At 39.6% G+C, this 11,303-nt stretch overlaps 1 protein-coding gene across 3 annotated transcripts; it reads left to right on the top strand.

Annotated features, from left to right (window-relative positions):
- The first annotated feature begins 903 nt into the window (after positions 1 to 903).
- alkbh3 (alkB homolog 3, alpha-ketoglutarate dependent dioxygenase) lies at positions 904 to 10,521 on the top strand. 3 transcript variants are annotated; one of them, XM_047595297.1, is made up of 10 exons: positions 904 to 947; positions 1,794 to 1,879; positions 2,083 to 2,192; positions 2,289 to 2,323; positions 2,432 to 2,479; positions 3,226 to 3,329; positions 5,259 to 5,347; positions 6,223 to 6,432; positions 7,298 to 7,396; positions 9,362 to 10,521. In XM_047595297.1, exons 2-10 carry the CDS (start codon positions 1,804 to 1,806, stop codon positions 9,485 to 9,487), a joined length of 897 nt encoding a protein of 298 aa, XP_047451253.1. In that variant the 5' UTR covers positions 904 to 947; positions 1,794 to 1,803; the 3' UTR covers positions 9,488 to 10,521. The 3 variants fall into 3 exon arrangements, with proteins under 3 accessions (XP_047451253.1, XP_047451254.1, XP_047451252.1); XM_047595298.1 differs by having other exon boundaries at positions 930 to 1,021; positions 1,794 to 1,870; XM_047595296.1 differs by having other exon boundaries at positions 930 to 1,021.
- Positions 10,522 to 11,303: the final 782 nt, after the last annotated feature.

Genomic DNA, 11,303 nt, shown 5'->3' with positions numbered 1-11,303 from the left:
GTTGACAACTTGTGTTTTCTACTCTTTGTTAATAAAAAAAAAAAAAAAATAGAATGTGTTGCGTTTGTCGTTTGTCTTGTAAAGGATACACTGCAGATGAGTCATGTGTCTTCTCAGTAAGTTAAGTCAAGTCTGTGAAGCACATTACTAGTCAATCTGTAGCTGACAACAACATTATACTCCAAATAACTGCCTTGACAAAAAAAGTCTCCACCAAAAAAAAAAAGATCATACATTGTAATATTTCATTGGACCCATGCAGTGATTATCCAGTCAGAGGTTCCTACCTATTTGCTTTGTTAAATCCAGGTGGTGATTATTTTTGGCCAGGCAGTGTATATACTGGTTAATGTCATAGATGGATCATGTGTTTTCAATGAAAAATCTTGAATGCAAACTAAATCATTACAAGCACACTTGCATCAAAGCTTAGCTTGAGCAATAAACAGTAAATGTACTCAAATGTTGTTTGGTCAACACCCATCCAAGGCCTGGTGGTGGAAGTAGTGGACTGAAACAAATATCTGGGAGTCTACATGAACAACAGACTGGACTGGAGGGGTGTACAAGAAGGGCCTTGTTGTAGTGCCCTGTACAAACTTTGGGTTTGTTGGGGGAGTAGTACCAGCAAAAAAGAAATCAGTAGGATCGACAAATTGACGTAGGGAGTGGAGACGTTTGTCTAACTGAAGGACGGGAGGACACTGGATAAACGGCAGAGGAGCTCATTCTCCAGCAGACTGATTCAGCTCCGCTCCCAAACTGAATACTATAGAACTTTTTTTTACACCTTACTCTATCTACCTGTACAACAGCTCATTTTTTGTAACAAATAAGCTACTATGACCTGGCGACTTCCCTTGTGGATCATTAAAGTCTGTCTTAGTCTAAATGGGGACACATGGAAAACAATAGACCGGAACCCTGAACTCGCATCTCAGTTCCGGGTAGGATTTATTTTTCTGTAACACTCTAATATGGCTGTCAAACCGGTGGGTTTCTGTGTTTAGCAGTCACTTAGGTAAGACATTGGAAGTTTTGATTTAGTGTTAGTCACCGTTTTGTTTGTTTGTTTGTTTGTTTAAATAGATGACGGCAGTTACAAAGTGTTTATGTGAGGAGGCTAACTTTGAGACGTTTAGCTGCTTCACGTGGTCACTTATACTGTAGGTAGCCGACTATTCAGTCAGACTTGCTAGATATTGCTTCAGAAAACAGTACCTCAGTGCTGAAATAATTCAGGAAGACTCAGCCACTCCATAGTTTACTGTAGCTTAAAACCAAATAGACGTTTACGACTACAGAAATGCTACTAGCTAGAAATTTAACTAAAGATGAAAACAGAAGCAACACTAAATCTGGAAAACTACATTAAATGGAACAGTTAAAGCAATTATAACTAACATTAGGGCTGGTTAAATGTCACAAGGGGTTGCAAAACTAAAGTACTAAAACCAAATGCTAAAACGTTCATAGAGATACATTCACATGGGAAGGAAAAATAGAACACGTAGCCTACGCTAGTTTGAATGGATGCTAGTTTGAGATGCTAGTTTCTTCTTTGGTGTTTTTCTTTCCACTACTAAGTTTGGTCTGTGGATGGAAGACAGACACATCCTAAGGTGGTGTTCTGACCTTTAGATGTTTAGTTAAATTGTTTGGATTGTATGTTATAATGTGTACAGAGAAATCTAGGAAAAAAAAAGTTGTCTTTGTTTTGTTTTTGTTTTTTTTCTGTGTGGAGAAATTTTCCTCATGTTAATGTTCTGCTTCTTTTCTATCTCCCATGAAAGATGTAATGTGATGTCGGATAAGCGCCAACGTGCCAGAGTCCAGGGCTCCTGGGCCAAACCGCTGCCAAAACACTCGGGTACAACAGGTGATTTAAGGTGTAATCTGTACTGTGAAGTGGTCAGCTCCCTATGCATGTCTCTCACCGAATTAGGCATTGTTGTTTGAATACACTTACATATCCATAGCCAATTTGTTTGTCTTTAAATTGAATACATCAACATGTAAAACACATTTTACTGATCGCTACAAACCTGTGTGATGTGTTCCCATTTTGTTCTTTGTAAAAAGGTGCTATCCCAAACAACAACCCGTCTAACAATGCCAACGCAGCCTCTGGTTCTTGGGGATGTGGTCCCCAGAAAACAACTAAGACTTTTGAATTTCACCAACCAACCAAGGTAGACATGAGAAAACAGAATCACCATTACATGTTAACAAAATGAATTTTAGGATGTTTGGTAATTCCTTATCTATTTGTCTTTCATTCGTAACAGCCGACCAGAGAAGTTCCACCAGAGAAGGTGATAGAGTAAGTCATAGTTTCTGGCTTCACTAGATGTCATCAGATTTTCTTTCATGTGACAAAATATCAAGTATACTACACACAAGATGACTAATAAACCAACATTTTGGACAGGCAGGCGGGTGATTATGAGATCAGTCATGGGCCATCAGGAGTGTCCAGGTAAGTGCAGTTTGGAGAAGAGGGCATTCAAAAGACAAAGCTGAAACAAAGGCAACATGACATTTTGGATTTCTTCCAAAAAGTCAAAAACAGAATAATAAAAAAATCCTCCAATTACAGGTGAGTAACTGGCTGTTAATAGATCCTTGTCTTTTGAATTTCAGTTGATTACTACCCATAGATGTTTCTAATAAACACCCGACTTCACCTTGGTCATAATGATCTGAAGAACAGTGAAGAGGAAACTTATTTCAGTGTGAAGTGTAGATAAATAAGAGTGAAATCAAATGGAAAAGAGGATGAAATGAGAGGACATTACCAGGCTGGTGTCTGTAGTGAATTTGAGACGAATCTGTGATTGAGTTTTAAGTCCACTAGATGGCAGTCATCACAAAAGCAAGTATTGATTTCATGCACCCAACTTCACTTGCCACTTTTTTATAGCTACAAATATACATTACCATTTAGTTACTTTAAGCACTTAAAGAAGTAAAAGAAGAATAAAATGAAAAGAAATGTCTTGAAGTATTTTCTTCTGTAAATTTTAACGTCAGTTTTGTTTGCGTGTGTTATTTACTTTGACGGGGCCTTTTGCCGTATAATAGAAATGTCAGGAGATGGTTGATTTACATACTCGAACCAGGGATTTTATTGATGCAGGAACAAACAACAAATTAGCCACATACTGTGTATATTATGTATGTTTACCTTATTGTTATGTGTGCATGTTTTGTCCATTTGTCCAGACTGCGGCTTCTGCCTGGCTTTCTCCCACCAGAAGAGGCTGACTGGATGTTCAGCAAACTGCTAGCAGAGCTCCCCTGGTCCCAGAAGAGTAACTACAGACAGGGTGGGTAAATACTGTCAGGAGTGTGAAATGTGAGCACGTGGCGTAAAGACAGGAAGGTGACAAATCTCCCCACTGCAGCTGGGCTGCTGTTGGGCTCATTTTAATTCTGCCTTTATCACAGTACATGCTTTACTTCTTATTGTAATGATGTCTGAGTCATTTTTGTGGAACGGATAAAAAAAGTACCAAGATAATGACAAGACTCCAAACATTATTAAATGTTACAGCAGAATATGTTGTTAATTACTTTCTCTTCAAGTCAGTACACTACAATTTCAGAAGATTGTTCAAATTGCTCCAAAAGGGACTGCAGCCGCTCCTTCTTTTCACACAATGGCAGTTTGTGCATAAGATCAAAAAACAGTTGGCATTGTTTGTTTAAAGGAAAGAAAACCCACACATTGTACTCAGACTGTACACTTTGAGCATGTTGACACGAGGCCAAGCTTCAGAATCAGCCTTTTCTCTCGGCTGGCTCAGATCCAGCTCGTGTGTTAATCTGTGACAGCTCCAGAGCAGACAAACAGCATGAGGAAGACAAGGGGCTTCGATTTCTAAACACTGACCTCAGAGACGGGTTGTGTAATCCCCGGTGGGTCACTCTCCAGAGTTTGTCAACAAAGTCCATGTGACGTTTGGGTTGGGGAACAGTTGAGGAAGAAGTGGAGCATCAACATTAACTTGACAATATGTCCCTCCACACGTGATTTATCCCCCCCTGCTTTAAAACCACCTTTTAATACAGTGACTCAGTTTTTCCGACCATTTGGTCTCAGGACCGGTGGGTTAAGGTCCCTGATAAGCGCCTTTTTATGGAGCGTGCAAAGCTTTTGCAAGTTGATAAATGACTGCACATATTTATAAATATTAGCTCAAGAGCCCCTAAATAATTCAGTACTATAAAAAGTGATGGCTGCCCAGGCAGTTTGTTTTGGTTTCACCGTGTTCCCGTACCAGATGGCTGGCCAAAATACACTAATGGCATAGAATTGGTTCTTGGAAGCAGGCTAGCTGTTTGCAAAGAAAGAGAGATGCTCCCAGACTCTCAGGAAAAGACAGGGAGGCAGAAATTGAATTTAGACATTTGTGTTACTTTCTGCTGCAGTAGGAATAGATCTGTGTCAGTTTTCGCCCCCCTTTGAAAGGGCTGTTATGGTTCCATTGTAGAGACCGGTATAAGGTTTTAAGTCATTGCTTTAATTAATTGTCCACATCCACTGGTTTCTAGGTAAGGGAATCAGACTTCATAAACATTTATCTTGAGCGTTTAATTCTGACGTGAGTTTCTCAACTAAATGTTATTAATTCTGATGTATCGCTCAGCTGCCCACATTTTGTTACGTGAATAGATTTTCAATATTATTTTTCAGCAATATCCAGCCCCCTGTGTGTGTGTTTAGGTTGAGGTGAGGGACACCAGGAGCCCAGGCTCACCTGTTGGTATGGAGAGTAAAAAGAGTAAAAATCTTATCAAGTCGAATTAAGTACATGGATAGACAGAGGACTTGATTTGTGGACAAAAAACACAAACTGTTTTTTGTTTTGTTTTTCTGGAAAGTACATTCAGTCTTGTCTTTATCCTGTTTTCTACCAGGCACTCAGTAGCTTGCGTCAAGTACCATTTTAGGCTAACACTGTCAAGACTGACGTCAGAGAGCGATGACCAGCACGTGTGAAGGAGTGGAAGGGAAGTCCCACAGTGTCAAAGATCGCAGACTGCGCAGACATAATACCACTCGACAATGACAAAACACTGTAAATTCAGTGCAGAACTTGCTTAACTCAATTTTCCATGTACCTTCACTCACAGTAACCATGACAACCTCTATGACTGATTTACATGGCTCTTGCCATGTTGTGACATGAGTTTCTCAGCTAAATGTTATTATTTCTGATGTATTGATTTTGTCTGTGTGTGTTGTGGTTCAGGTGAGGCGTACCAGGAGCCCAGGCTCACCTGTTGGTATGGAGAGTTGCCCTATACGTACGCTCGCTCCACCATGGCTGCCAACACACAGGTCAGATAACCGCACTGAGACTCAAGAGAACATAGTACTGTAAAACACCTTTTTCAATTCAGTTGAGTACAGTGCAATTCAATTTAATTTATATAGCATCAATAACAATACAAATTGTCTCAAGATGCAAAAACCAGCCTGAAACTTCCAGAGCAAACCTGAAGGCAACGGTGGCAAGGAAAAACCCTTTTAACAGGAAGTTACCTTCAGCGTTGTATCTATGGATTTTTTTTTAAATATATTTTGAATGAATTGAGGTTAGACCTCATGTACAGTAATTTTCCATTTTTATTCCAACTATATAAAAAAAATCTAATTTGCATCATCATGTAAACAACATTATTTGAATAAGGCCCGTTTATAGAGTAATATTTTCTGATTAATACATGCGTTATGCTAACATTATTTAGATTTGAGGAGCACTCTTTAGACATGTTTCCTGTGTATGGTAGACTCTGGGTGTCAGACTCAAACCAAGTAGCCAATAGTATGCAAACCGTGGGTCGAGCTGTGTGTTCAGAAGAAAAAAAACCCACAAACACAAATGCTCTTAAACTTAATGAAAGAATTGAACGCCAGCACATTTATCATTGTATTTGTCTTTGTTTGTAAAAATCACAAGGGGCCTGTTTCTCCAGAATGTGTTTGAGGATCTGTTCCCTCTGCGTGTAAAGGGGAATATTATTGCCATATTCACTAAGCCTATAAACAGCTTATTAGAAAATTTATCATTTTCTTAGTAAGTGCAAAAATACTGAAACTTCTGTTCATGTAATGATTGTGTCTATACTTGTCTCTTCTCTGTATGCTTGTCTTTCATACTTACTAGTATTATCTGCTGAGCAGTTTTTCTTTTTCTCACTTTTTCCTCATAGTGGCATCCATTGCTGGCAACCCTTCGGGAGACAGTGAGTCAAGCGAGCGGACTCAGCTTCAACTCGCTGCTGTGTAACTTGTATCGCGATGGCCACGACAGCATCGGCTGGCACAGCGATGACGAGGCCTCCCTCGGGACCAAGCCCACCATTGCCTCCATCAGTCTGGGTGACACCAGAGTGTTCAGCCTTCGAAAGCAGCCTCCACCGGTGAGACTGTGGTTGGGCATGAAAACCCGTTCTCTGTGTATATCTCTCTATTTTTAAGTTAAGACTCCGTATCGTGCGGTACAGACAGAATACTTCTTATAAACACTAATGTCTTAAAGATATTGTCTTAGGAAATGAGGCTAGTTTGTTGTTTTTCTCATTTTGACCTTAAAATCTAATTCAGAAAACTTTATCTGTCCCTGGGGGGCAATTTAAAAGGCACATGTGAGCAGCGTGATGTGGAAAACAAGACACTTTTAAAGAAACAAAAAATAGAACAATACATAATATATAAAACAAAAGCTGCTATAAATCCAGTGTTCATTAAAGTGGTCTCATGGAATATTTGCTCTGGCCATCTAAAACCTGCAGGCGCTCTTTCTGACCCTTTGTTTTTCAGTTGAGTTAAATGCGTGGTAGGATTTGGCTCCCACTCAAGGATCTCCTGCCTCTCCTGCACTCTGCTTGAGAAAAACAAAGTTCCTTTGAAAATCTTACATATACAATACAAAGAGGACGATGAGTGCAGCGTAGTGCAGAACTACAGTCAACACTAGTGAAATCTTGACATAGATGGTAAAGTCACTTGTTGTGTTTAGTCTCAGTTAAGGATTTAGAGAGCAGTGTTTCATAGCTGTGGGTTATTTTAGTGGTTAAAGTATCCAGTTCTTAGGTAGCAGACTTTATTAGTCACAATGTAGAGGAGATGAATGAAGATTTAGTAGTCAACTAGTAACAGAATCAGCATCCAACTAGTTTGTGGGTTTTTGTTTCTGTTTCTTTGTCAACCCATGCTTTATAGTTGTGCTGTATGTGTATACACCTGTGATGATACATTGTGCTTTTCCTTGTGTTTATGTGTTAGGAGGAAATTGGTGACTACACTTACGTGGAGCGCATTCGGGTTCCTCTGAATCATGGCACACTCCTGCTGATGGAAGGAGCCACACAGGACGACTGGCAGGTAGGCGCCACCACTCAAAAGAAAGGCGACCGGCCGTTAAGGCAAAAAAGACATCCATAAAACTATCAGTCACTGGACAGACATGGGCAGAAATAGTTTTTTTTTTTTTTTTCTTAGAATTTCTTCTTTAGTTGTTGGTTGCTGTTTTTACACAACACAAAATACAGTATTACTTTTTAGGGCTTTTGTATATAAATCACACACCACCATCGCAAGAGATTTCCTTGAAAAGACGTCACACCGCAGGCTCAGGTCATCACCTCTTACGTGGTCAAACCACTTCTGTATTTTGTCACCAAGGTTGAGAGTGGTTGAAAACGTCCGATGTTGAGCTGCATTCGCTGCCACAATTAACGATATAATACATTAGCCTCCTTTTGTGAAATCTGAGTCCTATTAGTCAAAATCTATGCACTCAGCTTATCCTCAGTGTCATTAAGAGCTTGCTGCACACTGCTACTGGACGTAACATTGTTACCTGTGAGTGCTTCTGGCTGAACACACACAACCCGGCATTTAAGGCAGTTTTCCTCCACTGATTAACAGACGGGGAAGATATATAGAGTGACCTAGAGAGAAGAGCTGAGCTTCAGCTTAATGAAAGTCATCTGTTTTACAATAAGGGACAGCAGCCGCGTGTATATGAATGGAAAGCCCATTTAATAGAAAGTGTAAGTGTGTAGCTAGTTTCTGTTGATGATAGGCAGCGACTGTTATTCATATTAGAATAGGTTGAATTTCATTATGACCAAGCAGATAAAAGCATAAGTTACAGCTAAAATAGGACGTACTACTTAAGTCTGCCTTATTTGCAGGTATACCATGTACACCACCAGCTGTAAATTGACCCTTGTGGAAATACATATACCTTAGTGTCTAGTATTCTTAAAGTGGAAAGCATCAGTGACTATAGTAAAATACCGACTTAGCATGAATGTACATGTGTTCTTTGTTTTATTCACTAGTATGTAACACAATTCCTATAAGAATGTTATACATGGCGCCGCCAATGTCATCATATGGTCGTGTAGAGCCTTTTCACGCCACAGTACCCTCCTACTAAAAAGAAAGTGAACATAGTGAGAGATAAACAAAAGAGTGGAGGGGTGAAGTAAGAAGGAACTATGGAGACGGTGAAAAAGAGGTTTAAGCTTAAAAGAAAAAAAGGTCACAGGTGTTTTATGGCGACACCTTCCTAAGTATCTCAACAAAGGCTTTATTGCTTCTTAAAGACCTTTCCAGAGAGAGAAGAACACTGCAGCCATTAATCCTCTCTCTGTCATTGCAATCATGTCGGCCTAACAAAACCAGCCAACTCAGGCCGAGAAGTTTGGAGGCGAGTGCTAAATATTTAACTTAAGCTGTCAGCCCTGCTGAAATACTCCATTGCTCCATTTCTTCGAAAATGGATACAGGGTTATTTCCCCCTGTTCCGGAGTCTGTCCTTTGACACTGCTTTGGATAAGCAAAACCCTTCCCCTCCTTTTCTGATGTAGGTGAAGGAGGGATGTGTGTATTTGTGTGGCACAAGACACTCAAGTAAATCAAGGCAGTCATAGTTTTATGTGCGAAGTCCAGACATGGGAATGTGCTGAAGTTGACAGAGGAGAAAACAACTGTCTATGTTGTTGCACAACAAACTGTATAACTGTTTAACACTGCTTAGTAAAGGCTGCAAAGGCAGATTTAGCGTGTATGTGGAAGGTGAAGAAATGGTGTAGTTTGTGGCTAAAATATGCACGGACCAGGCTGAAAAAGAGCAAATGATGAAACTTAAACAAGAGTTTGCAGCGTTCCAGCAGTTTGTTCTTGGTTACGAACATAAACTATAAAATATCTATTTTCTGACATTAATCCTGAATTGAACATTTGAAATGGCCAAACCTCCCAACTTAATAAAAAACAACAACAAATATTTCAAAATATGTGAGTGTAATAATCAGTCTGTCTGTGTGTCCCCACTAGCATCAAGTGGCTAAAGAATACCATGACAGGGGCCCACGCATCAACTTGACCTTCAGGACAATCTACCCAGAGCCAGAGGGCCACAGGCCGGGTACCAAGATGCGATTTACAGCCAAGAACCTGTAAAGTCCTCTCACAGTGAGGAACTTAAGGTGGAGAAAATGAAGGACTTTCTTTTCATAATCTGAGATGTGGACAGTGTGAATGGTGATACTGTGAAAAGCATGGCTAAGTAGAGCGGACAACATTGTGCTTCGCACTGAGCTTGTAACCAATATCAGCTGTTGAAACAAGACAGGAAGCACATTAAAGTCACGGACGACAAACTGAATAACAGCTGCCTCACACTGAAACAGGAACGTTTGCCGTTCCACCGGAATTCGTCGACTCATTATTTCACTATAATGGTACACTAATGATTATATCATAACCGTGTTCTCAGAGAGGCTAAGCAGAAGAATGGGTCCGGCTGTGGTCAGGCTGATTTTATTTATTTATTCAGTCTACAGTAACACAACTTGAAAAAGTTTTCTGTCAGTCTGTTTGTGCCTGAGAGCTCAGAGTTCTCAGTGATGCTAAATCAAACTCCAGTTTCAGAAACCTGGTTGGGATATCAGCAGTGATACTTTTTTGTTTGCATTGGTACGCTCCCATAATAACGGCCGTTTGTTAGATATTAAATCCAAGACAACATGCATGTTCCTATTATGAATATTGCCTTGGTGAGTTTCTTTTATTTTGATTAACTGTTTAGGAAGTATACACATATAACTAATTACACTAAATAGTTTCTTTATTAAAATCAGTGAGATACAAAGTACTGAACTCAGTTCCACAATGTCTTTTGTTAAAATGTTGTAAAATGGAAATGATATTTGGTCTCGTTTAACTTGGAAGTATTTTAGGAGGATGCAGTTACTGTAAAAAGTGAAGGAGCAGAGTGGCTGCTCTACTCGTCTCTTGAAGAGTTCACTTTAGTCTCTAAATGGAACCTGAATGTAGGACATTACATTGTATGTTGTAGTTTGGGATGCAAGTTCTCCATGTTTCTGGGCTGTTTATTGATAATATCAGAGCCTGCTGCCCTTTCAAAATGAGCACCAGATCTAAAACTTTGATCAGTACTATTCTTTGGAAAACAAATAAATGGAGAGAATTTGTGTGAAACAGTTCTGTCTGTCTTGTTCGTTCCCGACATGTCAAAACGCTTTTTAACGTGACACAGGCCTCCAAAAAAAAGACCATGTACCTTATATAGTACGTTACAGGCAGTAACACAGAATTTGAAACATTCATTTTTGCCAGTGTTGACTCTGAAGGGTCACACTTTTATTTGGGTCAGGTATCACATACCAAGATGTAATAACAAGTTTGTCATGTAAACCCAATGAAATGTGATCATATTGTTTGCAAAACACAGCAAGCAAAAAAAATGTGTTATCAGTGTTGTAATGGCACCCAAAAGAGGTGATAAAATTGTTTAGAGGAACATTTTTAATCAGATGATACTGTGGTTGTTTCTAAATCCAGTGCTACACTTCCATCCCGTTTTATTTTCACCTTGGCATAAATTCACTGTCAGATGTGTAATTAAACAGTCAGATGATCTGCAAGATTATTTCAGTGTGTTGGACATGCGACTTGGTCATAAATTGTGCAGAGAAAGGTTGGGGATAAACCTTAAAGTGAAAAAATGTGGAGTTGCAGAAACTAATGTTACATCTCTGGGGTGATTCCTGGTGTTATGTTATATGTGAGTATATTTAGACATCAGGTCACTGGATATGTAACCTCAACCCTCCTGGTGCAAGTCCAATCACAGTTGCTCTCTACATAGCTGTTTATGTGGTACGGATTGCTCTAAGTAAACAGTTCATATAGCAAAACACGTCCTTGGTAAATGCATAGACACCTCTGATTTAAGTGGGAAATGGAAGAAAGT

Source organism: Mugil cephalus, chromosome 10 (assembly GCF_022458985.1).
Source record: "Mugil cephalus isolate CIBA_MC_2020 chromosome 10, CIBA_Mcephalus_1.1, whole genome shotgun sequence".
NCBI classification, from domain to species: Eukaryota; Metazoa; Chordata; class Actinopteri; order Mugiliformes; family Mugilidae; genus Mugil; species Mugil cephalus.
This window is presented reverse-complemented; position numbering and strand designations above follow the sequence as displayed.

Bases quoted from the DNA above. Each gene is read 5' to 3' on its own strand.
- alkbh3 (XM_047595297.1), top strand. From the start codon at position 1,804: ATGTCGGATAAGCGCCAACGTGCCAGAGTCCAGGGCTCCTGGGCCAAA. The intron at 2,193-2,288 runs GTAGACATGAGA...CATTCGTAACAG, and splicing joins AATTTCACCAACCAACCAAG to CCGACCAGAGAAGTTCCACC. The intron at 2,480-3,225 runs GTAAGTGCAGTT...CCATTTGTCCAG, and splicing joins GGGCCATCAGGAGTGTCCAG to ACTGCGGCTTCTGCCTGGCT.